The 17,668-nt window shown below is 40.0% G+C and overlaps 1 protein-coding gene across 3 annotated transcripts in view; it reads right to left on the reverse strand.

Annotated features, from left to right (window-relative positions):
* ptprk (protein tyrosine phosphatase receptor type K) overlaps window positions 1-15,221 on the reverse strand; it is a 542,188-nt gene extending 526,967 nt beyond the window's left edge. For 2 of the 3 annotated variants that reach the window (XM_048597193.1, XM_048597191.1), the window contains exon 1: window positions 14,923-15,220. In XM_048597193.1, coding sequence (XP_048453150.1) covers window positions 14,923-14,998 — 76 coding nt within the window. In that variant the 5' untranslated portion in view covers window positions 14,999-15,220. Of the gene's footprint in view, window positions 1-14,922 lie in introns of all 3 variants that reach the window. The other variant, XM_048597194.1, reaches the window with a different exon arrangement.
* Window positions 15,222-17,668: the final 2,447 nt, after the last annotated feature.

Here is a 17,668-nt window from a genome sequence, read left to right on the forward strand (position 1 = left end):
CTCCTTACATCAGCATAGGCATGATTGCCAGTGGCAGATTGCAACAAACATGCACCAACCTTGTAACTGGGATGGCAGGACTGTCTTATGAAAAGAAATTGGGAAAACTGGACCTGTATTCTCTGGAGTTTAAGAATGGCATGTGATCGCATTGAAACCTGCAAAAGCATTTAAAGGAATAGACAAGGTAGATTCAACTAAGATGCATCCCCTGGTTGGGGCGTCTAGAACTGTTCTGGTGGTGGTGGTGGTGGGGGCGTGGGGGCGGGTGCACAATTTAAAAATAAGGGATACCATTAAGGAGTGAGATGGCAAGATTTTTTTGTAAAAATCAGAGGGTTGGGAATCTTTGGAATTCTCCACCCCAGACAACTGTAGAAACTCAGTCTTTGGAGTATATTTGAAATAGAAATTGAACATTTTCTTCCCCCCACCCAATGTTTTCAATGGCACACATGATTATAGGGATAGAATGGGTAAAAAACACTGAAGTGTTCGATCAGCCAGGACCCTAATCAACAGCAGGATAGGTCCAAAGAGCTGAATGACCTCCTCCTGTTCCTACAGATCAACTATCCTAGTAACCAAAAATGATTTATGCATATGTTCCTATCTTCCCTGGAGAAATACACTGGCAATTCAAACCAAATGTGATCATTCTGAAGTACTGAAGATTAGTAAACAGTACGTTAGGAGTTCAAAGGCTATATCAACTCTGAACAAAATACTGAAGAAGTCTAAATCAAATAAGGTTCAGAAAAAACAAATACCTCTCAAAACCAAATCAGTGAGTCAAATATATGTAACCCAGTACTAAATCCACTATCCCATTTATTAGTCCAGTATATTCTGCACTGAACAGGCATATAAAATGTAATTTAAAACTTCCAGGTTAAGGAAAAGACAACAGCTAACCTGAAGGAAGACATGTTCAAGGCAGCAGATACAATAAGAGTTTGATCAAAAGACTTCAAAATAACAGAAGGCTAGTAATTTGTTTTATAAAAAGTTGCATTCAATCTAACAGAGAAAGAGATAACACAAGGTCAAATCAATTGACTTGTTAAACTCCTTTAAAAAGCTATAGAGCAGATGCATAATTTCTGACTATATATAAAATACATTTTGAATCACACAACCAAGCCTATAATCCAGCATCTAATAATTTTCACATCACAGCCAACCTGGGGAAATTACACATTTAATGCATTTACCTAAACTCAAATTATTTAAGCTTTTTGCCACTTTAACAAACGTTGATGAGGAAAAAACACCTTTCGAGGGAGGGACCAGAATACAAAGCATTAATACAATGTTTAGCGAGTGCTTATTTCAGAGAGAGAAAAAAGAATCAGACTTCCATCTTCCCAACATCTCAACCAATGGACATCATACACACAGGAAGTTCCCAAGTTCAAATCCCTGATGTGTGCCCAATTAGCAGATTTCAAATGTGCTGATAATGGACAGGGTGCTACCAGCAGCCACAGTGGCACAAGTAGCAAGAGGAAATCATAGATTTCCTACTCCTGATCAATGTGCAAATACCTCCGCTTGAAGTGCACGCACGATGACTAGATTTTTTTTTTGTTACACCGGAAACACAGCAGTAAAAAAATGTCCATTTATATCCATGTGAAAATCAAAATGGGGAAAGGGCAGGCAAGGTGGGCAAAGAGAAGCTGAAGAAAGGCAGGCAGAGAGTGGGAGAGAGAGTGAAGTGAGCAGAGAAAAAGTAAGGCAACGAGAGGTAGGGGAAGAGCAAGAGAGAGAAAATTATCATTGGCCAGAGATCAACTTTGTTTATTCCTTCCACATTCCATACCCTGCCTATTTATCTCCAGTCAATGACTCTAATGCCAAATCAATCTCAAGTCCTGCTCACAGACATCCCTGCAGTGCAGATGTAGGTGCTCTGCTGCTCATATACACCAAATTACCTACACAGTACATCTTTAGAGATGCAGCCATTATTCATTTAGCTGACCTGATCCAGCCAATGAAGTCATCACCAACTAAACTGGCAAACATGGTAAGACTCCTTCACTTACATATTAGGCACTTAGGCATTGCCAATATTTGAGGTAATGGAGGGTGAAACTACTTAGCCTCCTTGTCCTTATTTGCATAAATTAGCCATGTTTTACTACTGTAAACACAGCTATCAAGAACACACATAGCTTTGTATTCTCAGTTGGTCCATTCTCAAATCCTCAACTTTGATATATGCCATTGCCTTCAAAGATCTCATCACAACCTTAGATCTCGTCAGCAGAGACAGATTCTTTCAGCTGGAGTGGATAATAGACTTCCTGCCTGGATTTCATTCCACGAGAACAAGCACAGTTTCACGGGTGACGTTGGAGTGATATCGGATGCATTGAAGATCAGCAACAGGGTAAAGCCAGGCTACATCCTGGCACCATTTGGCATACTTTTATTCATGTTATTGTTGTGCACTTGCAGTGACTCAAGTAAGGATGTCTACCTGCATGTCAGAGCTGCCAGCAAGCTGTTCAACTTGGCATTTTTGAGATTGCCAAGAGAACACATAGAAATGAGGAGCTGTGCATCAACATCAATTGCATCTGCATTTTAACATAAAACAATGGTGAAGGAGCTATAATCAGCAATAGCAAGCCATGTCTGAATAACCTTGAACATTAACTATATTTCATCCTCTGCATGCCTTTAGTATTGATATTAGCAAAACCACAGTAAAATTCCTGTCAAAAATTGTTGACACAATATATACTTCTAAATGTTAAAAACAAACTGTGCAGAATGCAGGTTTTAATAAATAAGTGTAAATATAATATTGTTTTGCACATTTTATATTTCATACTGCATGCAGTTTGCATAAAAATAGCTTCAGCATTTTCAAATGAAACACAGGAATGCAGCAAATTAGTTTGGACTTGAGCATCTAAATCATTTGACATCAACTTTGTTATTATAATAACCCTACAGGTAATTTTCAAAATCTATTTCATTTCACTGAAAAAGTTTAATCTTCCAGGAATATACATTTCTGAATGCTTGAGTCATTTAATATTTTCACTTATATGTAAATTAGTAGGCATCTACTAATAATGTACAATTGGAAGGGGTTTAGGGCACCATGTTCTCATTCCCAACCAACAATGCCTCAACCCAAGTCAAAGCTAATGGAATAGAAGTTTCCTTCATCAATTCAAATGGTCTCAGATGAGAGACTGGGCCAGCACTAATCTGCATTTGGACAAAAAGCAAACATTTGCTCTTAATTCAAAACTGGTTAGCAATTTCAGTTAGACATGAGAAGTTACAAGGTTGCTGGTATGACCAATAAGGGAAATACAAGACATAGGTATAGTATAGGTTTGTTTCATAGTGCAAGGCAGACTGGCAATCTACATCAATATCTAACTGTACAATATTTGATCTGAAATGCTTGATGCTGAACCTAGATGATTGAAATTAAGATATCCCATTAGCATCCTTTACTGTGTTTGGCACAAGAAATAAAAAAAAAATTCCACCCACAGCAATGAAACTGAGCAAATGGTTGAATACATCCAATGATATTATGCATCCTGCTCATATTGTTTCTCTTTACTTGGATTAAGAATATGTATTCTTCCAAAAAATGTTTTCCATTTTAAATTCAACATCCGCAGCAGACCCATGTTACATGAATTATCTGCAACAACAATCACAACACAGTTTTACAATTCATACCCAAAATATCTGAATGGCTTGCAACAGAGTGAAATGCCGCTTCATCATTAGTATTAATCTTCTCTCACTACGTAACAATACAGGACTTTTCACCAGTGGCAATAAGTTTCTGAAATTCGCTTTACAACAAGAGGATAGAAAATAAAATTTCTTGCCAGTTTATGATAATTTGAAGTACAATTCTTCTAAACCTTTTTCTTAAAAAAAGTTTTAGCTCTTTGCTAGAATGGTATCAAAGAAAAGGTCGAAGCACTTTGTCCTTAAGTAGCCATTCTCCAGTGTAACCCAAGAAAATAGCATCAGTGGGCTAGTGAACCACAGGTTGATCATCAATCCCAATAATATTCTGACTGCTTGCAGAATTCCCAGTGGAGCTCAATGGCAACCAATTGTATTCCCTAGCCTGGAGAAACTGAAGTTATTTGTTGCATCAATGCAGGCAAGAATGTAAAAAGACAACAAATGGCCTACTCCTGCTTCAATTTATATTCGCCTAAGAATACGAGTATGCCATTTAGCTCCTGTTGCCTGTTATGCCAGGCAGTGAGGTCATGGCTGATTTGTGACCTAATGCCAAATGGTGACTTTGCCCCATAGCTCGATAGATTTTTGTTAACTAAAGCTATCACAGATGTAAAACACACAATTGTTCAAGTAGCAACTGCAATTTGCGGAGAAGAGTTCCAAACAACTAACACCATTTGCTTATATAAAGTGCTTGCTAACTTGATGCAGCATCAACTTTTAAACACACATCTTGTCCTAGATTTTCCAAACAGCAGAAATAGTTTCTCTCTATCTACTTTCGGTTTCTCATTCTTTAAAAACTTGGATTAAATCACCAAACCTTCAAAATTCCACAGAATACAACATTAGTGTGTCATTTCTCCTTATAATTTAACACTTGGAAGTCCAGGAATCACTCATAAAACTAAACTGCACTTTGTCCCTCCAAGTGCAACATATCTTTCATGAGGTATGTTCTAACCTTTGTTTCATATATGCAGGGATATAGCTGTAGCATAACTTCCAATATTTTGCATTCAATACATTTAGAAATAAAGATGAGCATTCCATTGGCCTTTTTGATTATTTTCTCAGTTCTTGATATTTTAATCATCTTTGTACAGTACACAGAACTCCACTGTTTCAAATTAGTCATCATTAGACTAGTATGCTGATCCAACCTTTTCTACATTTTTTCCCACTTAATCTTTTAATATATCCTTGCAGTTTCATGCTTCTGTCTAAACTGGGATTAAATGATTTTCTATCCCATCATCCAAGTTATTAAAAACTTAGTTAACAGTTCTGACACCAACACTGATCCTTGAGGAACATTAGTCATATTTTGCCAATTGGATTGCCCGCCATTATCCCTACTCTATCGCCTACACTCAGCCAATTTCCTAACCAGGTCGATTGTTGACCTTCAATTCCATGATCTGCAGCTTGAGCTCTCAGTCACTTATGAGACTGATTTTCAAAGCAGAAGTGCATGTTTAGAACTTGTGGGTTAAATATATTTTCTTCATACAAATATGGAGACTGTAAAGAATAAATTACTCGAATATGACACTACCTTCAAATTACAGTCTCTGAGATGGTGTTAATTTGAAACTCACCAATGGCCCAGGTTAAGGTGAATTGATTTTATGAAAAAAAATGAAGAACAAATTGTATAAACACAGGTGCAACTTCAACTTGGAAGCTATGACACGGCTTTCAAATGCATTCTGAATATTCACACAGAATATCCATAGAAATCCTCTGATTTTTTTTTTGCAGAGATGAAAAGTGAACAATCAGGCACATCAGACATTCCCAGTCAGTACCGTGCTGGTAGTCCCGATCAGCTAATATGTCAAAGCATTAATTCACTGTGTTGAATTGTAGATTAGTAATTTCCCAACAACTAGATATTAGGCTAACTGGTCTATAATTCCATGGTATCCCCGTGTCACTTTTCTCATATAGTACAGAGATGTGTAATTTTCAAACAAAATGTATAGATCCCAAACTGTTTTTATTTTAAGATTATAGTTAGGACATTTGCAATGTTTTTAACCTATCACCTTTAAAACGTTGGATGGAAACCATCTGGTCCTGGGATATATCAAATATGGAAGATTTTTTTTAGTCCCAATATTTTCTTTATTATTGTTAATTTGCTTCCTTTAATTTTGCTGAACATCTGATTCAATGTTATTTTTGTCAGTGTTGGTTATGTCAAACTCTTTTTCAACAGCAAATAGTGATGCATGCAAATATTTCACGTCCAGCATTTCCTTATTTTCACTGACTGTATCATTGCTGTCAGTCTTCAAGAATCCCACCCCTCAAACCTAATTGTAAAAACGTATCACGCTCTCAAAATTTCTCCCATAGACCCCTTCTGTTGCTCTTTCAAACTGTTTTGCCACCCTATGCCGATCTCCAAATCTCTCCGTGACCAGAATGTGAGCAAGTATTTGCATTTGTCTTTTCTTAGAGTTTTACACCGTCCCTTACCTCTTTAATCATCCCTTTTTTTGCAAAAACGGCAAGTAAAGCTCTTGTCCCTTAGAGGTATAAACTGGTTCTGCAACATATTAATTTTTTCCTTAAACACTTCCCACTGATGATCTGTCATTTCATCCATGAACAGATCTGCAGTTTCCTCTTTCTCATCATGTGGAAGTCAATATCACCCAAGTCTAAAATCTGGGCAGCTGTTTTATGCTTCTGCCTTTCAAATGCTGTAACGAACTCAATCAAGTTACGATCGACATCAGAGAAATGTTTGTACACTGTTAGCTAAAGCTGGCCTTCCTCCTTGGTGGTGCCGATGAATATTGTTGCAGAAAACTGCTCTAAACACAAGAAATTCCCTCTGACATTAGTCAATCTTATTCCAATCTTTCAACAAATTATAGAATTCCGTTAATATCATTCTGCCTTACCTATACCTGCCTCTTTGCTGCATTTGTATAGTCTACCATTTCCGTGCTGCTACCAAGAGCATAATTCCCAACCACCTCTCTGTTTTAAAGTTAAAAATGTTCCCTCTGTCTGCTCCCTTCCCCACTGTACCCCCTCATTGAAATGCTTCGATCCAGAATCATTTAAGTGACTTCTCTCCCTCTACCATTATCCCATCCTTTCTGTAGATCCTGTAATGTGGTACACTTAGTTCCCAGGGTTGACAATGCAGCCATGCATCAGTATTGACCACCATGGCACATCTGACAAGCTGAATTTGTGCAGGCAAATCAAGTTATTCCTTGAACTTAAAATTTTTATTCAGAATTATTTGGACTACACATGCTAACCTATCGTTTGGTTCTGATGTTTGTTTGTCCATGGAATATTTTATTCTTTCATGAGAAGTGAGCGTAAGTGGCAAAGCCTGAGCATTTTTCCCCTATCCGTGCTTGTGGTAAAGGTGGTTAGCAGTCATTTTTCTCAACCACAGCAGTCCATCTGGCAGAAATACATCCACAGTGCTGGCAGAGAGTTCCATTAGCCTCTGAGGCAAGATGCCAATTGGCTTGGAGGAGAACTTGCAGGTTGTGATGTTCCCATGAGTCCCTTGGCATTCTAGATGGCAGAAGTTGCATGTTTGGAAGGTAATGAGGGAAGATTAGCCAATTATTGCATTGCAATTTGGACAAGGTGCACTACTGCCATTGTACTTCGGTAACAGAGAAATGAATATTGAAGGGGGTGGGGGGTGGGATGCCAATCAACTGGGCTGCTTTGTTCTCACTGTAGTCAAGCTCTGTGTTGTTGGAGTTGCTCTCAAACCAGGCAAGTGAAGTGTACTATGACTTTAAGAGGGGTACTTTGACTTGTATTGCATGTGAGACAATCTATTTTACTAAATTTGCCTTTGCCAAAGATGTGTTTGTGGGATGTTACTAAACTGGAACAGTAAATATATAGATTATTTTGTTAAGCATTTTGATAGAGGTACAGGTAAGCCAATTCTTTTCTTTTCTTTCTATTTTGACTGTATTTGAATCGGTAGTGTAAAAATAAAGTGTGTTTTGTTTGAAGTCGAGTAGTTTGACCAATCCAATTGCATCTGGAATGCAACATCTTACACTTACCTCTAAAACAAGAAAAAGTTAGGGTCTAGTCTATTGTTTTAATATATTTTGAGGGGGTTTGGTCTGATCCATAACAGTATTTAACGATCAAACTCCTGACGTGTGCCTTGTAGATGGTGGACAGGTTTTGAGAAGGGGGAAGGTGCACTACTCATTGCAAAATTGTCAGCCTGACCTCCTCTTGTAACCACAGACCTTATATGGTTGTTTCCCGAGAAGTTCAGTTTCCACCAGCCTCCCCAAGAATGTTATTGATGGGGGCTTCAGCATTTCCAATATAATTTAACGTCATGGAAAGTTCGTTGAATTCTCTATCATTGGAGATTGTACACTGCCTAGCATTTGTGTAGTGTAAATATTGCTTACCATTTATCAGGTTGCATGTAGTCCTGGGCTTGGTGCATGTGAATGTAGAATTCCACTCAGTGTCTAATAAGATATGAATGGAACTGAACATTGTGCAATCAGCAAACATCCTTGCTTGTGCACTTATGATGGAAGGAAGATTATTGATGAAACCATTGAAGATGATTAAGCCAAGTACATTATCCTAAAACTCATGCAAGAGGGACTTGTGGCAAAGTGGTAATGTGTTTATCTCTCTGGTTCAGACAGTTCAGGCCCCAGATGTGTGTCACATGTCAAAACAGGTTGATGAAATAACTATACTTCAATGTCTATTGTCATGTCCAACATATATGATCATTCTACTTGGTTGCTTGTTAAAATTCCAACCAGTGAAGATTCCCGGCCAGCTGATTCCCACTTACAACAATTCTGATACCACAACTGCATGTCAATGGTATTCATTCCAAGCTCAGTTAAAGAACTGCCCACGTTTAGGCCAAGGCTATAGTAAGGCCATAGGCCAAGTACCCCGATGGAACAGTTCTTAATTCTTTCCCCTAAGTTTTCTTGTGCCTGCTGTATTTCAAGTACAATATGCTTTGCCTTGTGTTTTGGAATGGATATTTAGGCCACGTTTTCCAGCTGAAGCCTGCTCTTACTGCCAATGTATTGGCATAAAATCCCACAACTGCCTTGTTTTCATTAGATTCCTGATCTCAGCTTGGTTTAGGTGGAGATAACAAGGTGTAGAGCTGGATGAACACAGCAGGCCAAGCAGCATCAGAGGAGCAGGAAGGCTGATGTTTCGGGCCTAGACTCTTCTTCAGAAATACATTCCTCCCTGTCTCAGTGTTGGCTTAAGTGCCCCTTGTTCTTCACATCTCTTAATGTTCATGCATACTATTCTCGGGCAAATTTGCACATGGCTCAGGTATTAATCGAGAAATGACAATTCCACGGTCCTGTTCAATTAATTCAGCTGCTGACACTCTCCAAATAGAAACTTGTGTATTCTTTCCCTTGTTGTTAGTTCCAACATGAATCACAATCACTGAAACCTTTCTTCGACACATCCACTGACTCATCCAACCCTCTCTAGTATCTCTTCTTCAGCTGGTTTGCACTTTCCTTTAGTCTGGTACCAGGTGGAACATATATCGTGTGAAGCAATCGCATCTTCTTGAACAGGAAGTTATCAGTCCCCCTAACTATTGATTTCTCTGATAACTAATAATAGAATGCCTTTACTCCTCTCCCTCGAAAGTTCAACAATCAACATCTTGATTGAGTTTTTTGATGAAGTGGCGAAGACAACTTATGAAGGCAGAGCAGTGAACATTGTCTACATGGACTCCGCACAGTAGATTGGTTAGCAAGGTTAGATCATATGGAATACAGGGAGAGCTAGCCATTTGGATTCAAAATTGGCTCAAAGGTAGGAGACAGAGGGTGGTGGTGGTGGTGGTGGAGGGTCGTTTTTCAGACTGGTGGCCTCTGACCAGCTGTAAGAAACAGTGCTGGCTCCGTTGCTTTTCTTCATTTATACAAATGATTTGGATTTAAGCATAGAAGGTATGGTTAGTAAGTTTGCAGATGACACCAAAATTGGTGGTATAGTGGAAAGAGAAGAAGGTTATCTCAGAATACAACAGGACCTTAATCAGATGGGCAAATGGGCTGAGCAGTGGCAGATGGAGTTTAAATGAGATAAACGTATGGTGCTGCATTTTGGTAGGGCATATCTGACCAGGACCTGTATAATTAATGGTAAGGCCCTGGGGAGTGTTGCTGAACAGACAGACATTGAGGTCCCGGTTCATAGTTTCTTCGTTTCTTCACAGGTAGACAGGGTAGTGATGGCGGTGTTTAATAGACTTGCCTGTATTGGTCAGTGCATTGAGTGTAGGAGTTGGAAGGTCATGTGGCAGCTGTACAAGACATTGGTTGGGCTAACTTTGGAATACTGCTTTCAATTCTGGTCTCCCTGCTATAGTAAGGATAATGTGAAACTTGAAAGGGTTCAGAAAAGATGTACAAGGATGTTACCAGTGTTGTAGGATTTGAACTACAGGGAGAGGCTAAATAGGCTGGGACAACTTTCCCTGAGCATTGGAGGCCGAGGGGTGATCTTATAGAGGTTTATAAAATCATGAGGGGCATTGATAGGGTGAATAGCCAGGGCCTTTACCACAGGGTAGGGGAGTCCAGAACGAGAGGGCACAGGTTTAAGGTGAGAGAGGAAAGATTTAAAAGGCAACATTTTCACGCAGAGGGTGGTGCATGTATGGAATGAACCACCAGAGGAAGTAGTGGAGGCTGGTACAATTACAACATTTGAAGGCATCTGGGTGGGTATATGAATAGGAAGTGTTTGGAGGTACATGGGCCAAATGCTGGCAAATGGGACTAGATTAATTTAGCATATCTGGTCGGCATGGATGAGTTGGGCTGAAGGGTCAGTTTCCATGCTGTTCATTTCGATGACCAAGTCATTTTCCTTAAATCAACTTACTGAGCAGAGATGCTGGATGAAACTTACAATTTATTTTGGACTCCTTGGGCACAATCATTTATTGCCTCAGTCAATTGTAACTGCATGTATTTAAAAAGTGCTTATGGTCCCCTAGGTCTGCTGCAATATTTTCAGTCCACTTCAGTGTTCCAAATAACAGATTTTGATGCTAATTGTTCTGGCCATTGGTATGTTTGACATGCCATATTCAAATCTTCCAGGACTTACATCTTAAAGACAAGTACTCAGTTTGAGTCATTAATTAGACGTGGCAAAGCTTTTATACAAGTTGGGCTTGGGCTTTACTCAAATACACATAACATCTGCCATCTTACCTCTCCATCCCTTGGCCAGTGTCTCACCACACACATGTATGCATAAACAGATACACATTTCTTCAGCATAATCCTACTGCCAAAAGCAGCCAAGAAACCAATATACGGAACAGAAGGTAGCATCCAATCTCAAAAATTGAACCCAAAATGAAACAGACATTTTGAATCGAGGACTATAATTCTGAAATATCAAAGAACTCTCCTGAATCAAAAGGACTCTGCAAACAGTGTGCTACCCAAAGCATTTATTAGCGATGCACAGCATTCCCAGAATGAAGGAGTTATCTTATGGACAAAGTTTGAATAGGTCGGACCTGTACCCATTGGAGTTTAGAACATTGAGGGGTAATCTTATTGTTACGTAAGAAACTTGGTAGGGTGAATATGGGGAATGCTGCCCCTCAGGAAACCGGCTATAACAAGGAGATAGGGTTCAACAATTCGGGGTCTTCCATTCAAAACAAAGATAAGGAGACATAATTCTTTGTTGCAGAGTAGTTGGAGGCATTCTCTTCCCTAGCAAGCGGTGAAGGCATGGTCATTGAATATTTTTAATGCTGAGTTAGACAGATTCTCAACAGATTAGATGAGCCAAGGAGTGGCAGATGGAGTTTAATTTAGATAAATGTGAGGTGCTGCATTCTGGTAGGGCAAATCAGCACAGGATTTATACACTTAATGTGTCCTGGGAAGTGTTGCCGAACAAAGAGACCTTAGGCTGCAGATTCACAGTTCCTTGAAAGCAGAGTCGCAGGTGGACTGGGTAGTGAAGAAGACATTTTGTACACTTGGCTTTATTGGTCAGTGCTTTGAGAATATAAATTGGGATGTCATGTTACGGTTGTACAGGACATTGGCTAGGCCACTTCTGGAATACTGCGTTCAATTCTGGCCTAGGTGTAGAGCTGGATGAACACAGCAGGCCAAGCAGCATCAGAGGAGCAGGAAGGCTGACGTTTCGGGCCTAGACCCTTCTTCAGAAATGGGGGAGGGGAAGGGGGTTCTGAAATAAATAGGGAGAGAGGGGGAGGCGGATAGAAGATGGATAGAGGAGAAGATAGGTGGAGAGGAGACAGACAGATCAAAGAGGCGGGGATGGAGCCAGTAAAGGTGAGTGTAGGTGGGGAAGTAGGGAGGAGATAGCTCAGTCCAGGGAGGACGGACAGGTCAAGGGGGTGGGATGAGGTTAGTAGGCAGGAGATGGGGGTGGGAGGAGGGGATAGGTGGGAGGAAGGACAGGTTAGGGAGGCCTAACCCCACTTCAATTCTGGCCTCCCTGCTATAGGAAATATGTTGTTAAACTTGAAAGGGTACAGAAAAGATTCACAAGAATGTTGCCAGGGTTTGGGGGATTGCGCAATAATGAGAGGCTGAATGGGTTGGTGCTATTTTCCCTTAAGCATCGAAGGAGGAGGAGTGGCCTTGTAAAATCGTGAGTGGCATAGATAGGGTAAATAGCCAAGGTCTTTTTCCCAGGGTAAGGGAGTCCAAAACTACAGGACATAGGTTTAAGGTGAGAGGGGAAAGATTTAAAAAGGACCCAAGGGGCAATGTTTTCATGAAGAGAGTGGTGCGTGCGTGGAATAAGCTGTCAGAGGAAGTGGAGGAGGCTCGCACACTTCAAGGCATCCAGATGGGTACATGAATAGGAAGGGTTTAGAGGGTTGTCGGCCAATTATTGGCAAATGGGACTAGATTAACTTAAGGACATTTGTTTGGAAAGGACGAGTTGGACCAAAGGGTCTGTTTCCGTGCTGTACAACTCTATGACGAAGGAATCACATGTTATAGGGTCAATTAACTAAGAGTTGGGGTCAAAATCTGATCAGCCGTGATATTATCAACAGGCTCGATGGGCTAAACAGCCTACTGTTCCTCCTTCATGCATACAGTGAAGTGCCATTATAGAGAGCAAAAGAAAAGAACTGATATCTCCCAAAAGCTGCTGACACAGGGTAACACAATGGAAAAAAATTCTTCTGCATGATGTTTATCTTTTCTAATGCAACTAAAGTATTTACTTATTTCACTCATTGTTAACAAAACACATGTTGCAACTTGATGATCAGACTTGCCATATTTGCTGCATTGTGCAACCATTCACAAATAATCCTGCACTCTAACAAACAAAATAATTTTTGGACTCGCAGAGTACAGTATTCACGTTCAATAGCCACTAAATTATTCCATCTTGATAAAACTTTGTGCCTCCAATATCAATTTGAGTATCTGAGATTATAATAGATTGCATTGCTTATCATTTAGGAGACACACATCAAGAAGTCTTCATTCCTGTATTGATACTGTACTTAAAAATGGCATGCGTTTTTAAATTGTGCTGAACATTCAACTCTCCGCCCTCATAACCTGTGTTTTTTGAGAATATTGTGGCCTAAATGTGCCTGCAATTGAAATCATGCACAAGAATTGTTGAGTTTTTTATGATCTGACAACATTCCAAATGACAATACATCACTGAACAAACTGGAATGTTCACTGTATAGAATTGCAATATATTACAGGTTTGCCAGTTATTTGGCCAAGTCCTGGATCAGTATGGAGAAAGTCTTCAGTTTCACATTGCAAAACAGGTTTGAGACTGATTTTGCAGTAATTGTTAAGAGTTTTTTTTGGTGGGGCATCTAACACTCCTCTGAGCAATAGGCTTTGAGGAAAGAATAAATTGCATTACACATACTGTAATGTTAATTAACCCACTCAGTTGCAGGAAGGAGTGATTTTAACCATCACTCTGGGAATTGCAAAAATAAATTCAAGAATACTTGAAACATGGTTCGTCTCACCTCCCACTCCTTCCATCTAGTTTCTCCACCCTCCCTTTACTAGGATACTAATTGTTAGGTGCCGCATTCAAGCAACAACAAGTTTGGATTTTATTGTCTGTGAACCAGGAGGAAAGGATATGCCTTTCACACTAACTAAAGAATTACAATGAAAGCACTGTACTGTTGTTGAACAGAAAGACAGCAACTTTCCCTGGGTGTAAAATTACCAGGAAATCAATGAGTGTTTGCTCGTACTTTTTCATTACTAAGGTACTCCATTTTAAATTGCATACCACTAGGACATACCTATTGTCCTGAGACACGCCACCTTCCCCCTCGCTTTTCATTGCAAACTTATTTTACCAAAGGAGTGAGGTCGGCTAAATTAAAGCTGGATTAATTACAACTGGATTCGAAAAGTAACCAGTTGCTTTATGTCCTGTTTAGGTGTAAATGTTATTCCTTAAAAAGTGGGCTGAATATTAGACGAATACAAAAATATTTATCTCTGCGTATATCCTGCAATGGGGAGCAAGACAAGACAAATACCTACAGACACAATAACAAAAAGGGGGAATAGGACTTTGTGGCCGTTTGTAACGACGTACCCGCTCGATTTAAAACCCGGAGTCAAAGCCACTTCACCTTACACCAACTGGCTAACCTTACACAGCCTCCCCATTTCCCCACATTTCCACTAAAAACAGAAGAATACGGCAATAAATCAGCACTCAAACAACAACAAAAAGTGTTCCTTCATTCTGCCTGACACGAAAGAGAATTTTAAAACAAACTTCGAAGCTCAGCCGCCGACCTCGCCGACGCACTGATCAACTAACTGCTCACATTCAACAAGCCGCGTTGCCCTGGCTCTCACCGGCTCCCTCAACAAACCACCACAGCTGAGCAAACCTCACCCCTTCCCAAAGAACAAAACTAACAAATATATTCTCATTAGTTGGTGAATTCATAGCTTTTGCTTGTTGTTTCCGAGTCCAATTAGAAACAGGATTCTAGCCGTCAACAGCCAGGGGCCCGGAGGGACACACACACACACACACTTATACACCTTGAGGAGGAGGATCCGGGTGTAAAAAAAAGTTGCTACTCCCCAGAACAGTGAGACTCACCCGAAGAGAATTCCACAGCGGCACTGCCACAAGTTTCATACAACAACAGCAAAAGCACAAAGGGCACTGCATTCATAATGTTCCAGTCGTACTTCTGCAGATTTTGTTTTTGGTTATTTTTTTTTATAGCTCTGTCTCTGCCTCCTCACTCCAGCTCGGTGCTCCCTGAGCCCAACCGATACATTCCCCTCCACATCAATACTTTGTAACAGCGAGAGCAGCCCCCGGCCAGCCCTGACGTCACCCATCCATTCACTCAGGGCAGGAGGAGGGCACAGCGTCCTCTGCTGGCGGACTGTGCACTCACCAACTCATCCCCTCTCCCTCTCTCAATGCTCATGTGTGCAATATGCACAGCCATCAGCAAAGTTAGCAGACCGAATCTCCAGACAGTGCGGACGTACAAACGACAGCGTCTCATCTTGACACTGACGGTCTCTCATTCATAACTGGGATGTAAAATTACACAGAGTTTTGGCCCGTGTGGTGTGGTGTGATTGAAGGGGGAGTTGGAACCCACTCCAAACTGATGCAATACTCACATTAGCGCCTGGGAAGAGGTATCAGGTAAATTGTCAGTGGTGATGGATGGCAGGCAACTTTTCCGACCCCATTTGCTACAACGTTAACGTCTATTGATGTTTTCTAAATATGAACTACACTCAGAATATTTTTAAAGTAGGAAACAAGTTGTGATGTCAGCTCATTAGTGAATTGGTTTCACATTAAAAGCGAAAGAAGATCAATTCCTTGTACTGTGGAGGTCAAAGTGTTTATTAGGTGGATTTTTTTTTGTTTTTTGCACCCAGTCCATTAAATTTGTCGGGTTTGCAAATTATCATAAAACTGCTGATCGGAAATTTCAAGGTGATTTGCAACTGTCCAACTAATTATATTCCCTTTTCCTCTTTCTTAAAAACACAGACGTGTAAAAACACAGAAAAAATATTTAAAGCATCTGTGAAGAGAAACCAGAGTTAACGTTTTGGGTCCAGTCACCCTTCCGCAGAACTGGAGTAGAACCATTCTGAGGAAGGGTCACCAGACCCGAAAGGTTAACTCCGATTTCTCTGCACAGATGCTGCCAGGTCTGCTGAGCTTTTCCAGCAACTTTTGTTTTTGTTCCTGATTTACAGCATCCGCTGTTCTTTCGGTTTTTATTTGGAAGTTTTAAAACTGGTCTCAGTCATATGCACTGAGTCGTTGCCAAACCCCCAACTGAAGAGAGGATGAATGAAACTCAAAACTGATTTCATCCGCCCCATCAAGTGTCATGCCTGCCTTGTGCTTGATTATTCTTATGTTTTGATTTATACTGCCACTTTCAAATCAATTTTTTTCTCTCTTCCAAACAGCTTCAGGTTATGCCGAAATAGCGGTTGGCTGCACCTCGATTCACATTTCAGTTTTGGGGAATCACTTCTCACATGGCTTTACACATCTGTGCAATTAACATGCAGAAAGAAATAAACTTGCTGTCAGACCCCAACCACTCTGCCTCCTGTATACTAACCCTCCGCCATTTGTCTTTTTATCATTTTAGTTCACGTTAAAATGTCAGAAAATACATTTTTGTGAATACCTATGTACGTATGTAGAGGGGCGGGGGGTGGCGGTGGTTTAAGCTGCTCTGGAATTTGACTTGAAATGTTTTTCACTGGTGTGAAGCAATAGAGCAGAGAGGTAATGGAAAATGCTGTGCAGAAGCACGCAAAAGCAAATGAGTAGGGCAAGCATTCTGTCGCAGCAGATGATTTGTAATCATTAGGGCCCACAGGGGAACTGTCACCTTTGCTTGGGGCCATCAGCACTTCGAAGAAGCCCAAGCTCAGGTTTTTGCTCTGCTTGAAACCTAGCTATTCAAGTTACAGCCTGCATTTTTTATGTTGGGTACTGCACTGCACCAGAGACTCTGAAAAATGATAATTATTTATAAGTAACTGTACCAAAGCAGTTCATTGTTTCCCTCAAATATGTTGCTGGCCTTGACTTAACCTTGGGTGGAAACTATATATGATGATTTTTGCATCGGCACAGTATTTTACTTCACCATGGTTAAATAGAGCACAAGGCAAAATCAGACTGAAAACCTTTCAGTACTGCGATTGTAGTGGAACATATATTGTCACATGTGCTGTTTATTACATATCAGTAACAATCTCATGAATTATAATACAGGGAAACAAAAATAAAACTCAAAATGGAAACAGTAGTTTCAGCACTTGAATCATTTTGTATTTCATGCTAATAAACTGAACCAGCTGGAATTTCCTGTTGAACTTGCAGTTTGTTTGATCATAGCATTTTTTTAGCTTCTACATAAAAATTATTGCAAATTCAAACCACCACTGTTTCATAACCATTTTGTGTACTTTCTTTCCAATTCAAGACGGTGTAACTAAATACTCATTGGTGTTATTGTTCTTTATTATTTGCAATGTTTAGAGCCACTTTTTCATTGAGATATATTTGAGAAAGTGTGAGGACAATTCCTAAAGGCCACCTTAAACTACAAGATGGCAGGCAATAATTATTGCTGGTATTTTTCACCTTGCTAAAATATATCATATTCATTCCCTAAGTTGTAACAACTGAAAATTTGGATTTGCGGTAATTTCTTCATCTATGAACCTCCCCCAAAAATAGTGCTACTAGAACCTGGCAGCATATTCAAATTGAGTGTGTCAAATATTGTAGGTATGGGAGTGAGACACACACACTCACACATACACACACAGAGACACAC

The sequence above is a fragment of the Rhincodon typus genome, chromosome 5 (genome assembly GCF_021869965.1).
Source record: "Rhincodon typus isolate 14 chromosome 5, sRhiTyp1.1, whole genome shotgun sequence".
Classification (NCBI taxonomy): Eukaryota; Metazoa; Chordata; class Chondrichthyes; order Orectolobiformes; family Rhincodontidae; genus Rhincodon; species Rhincodon typus.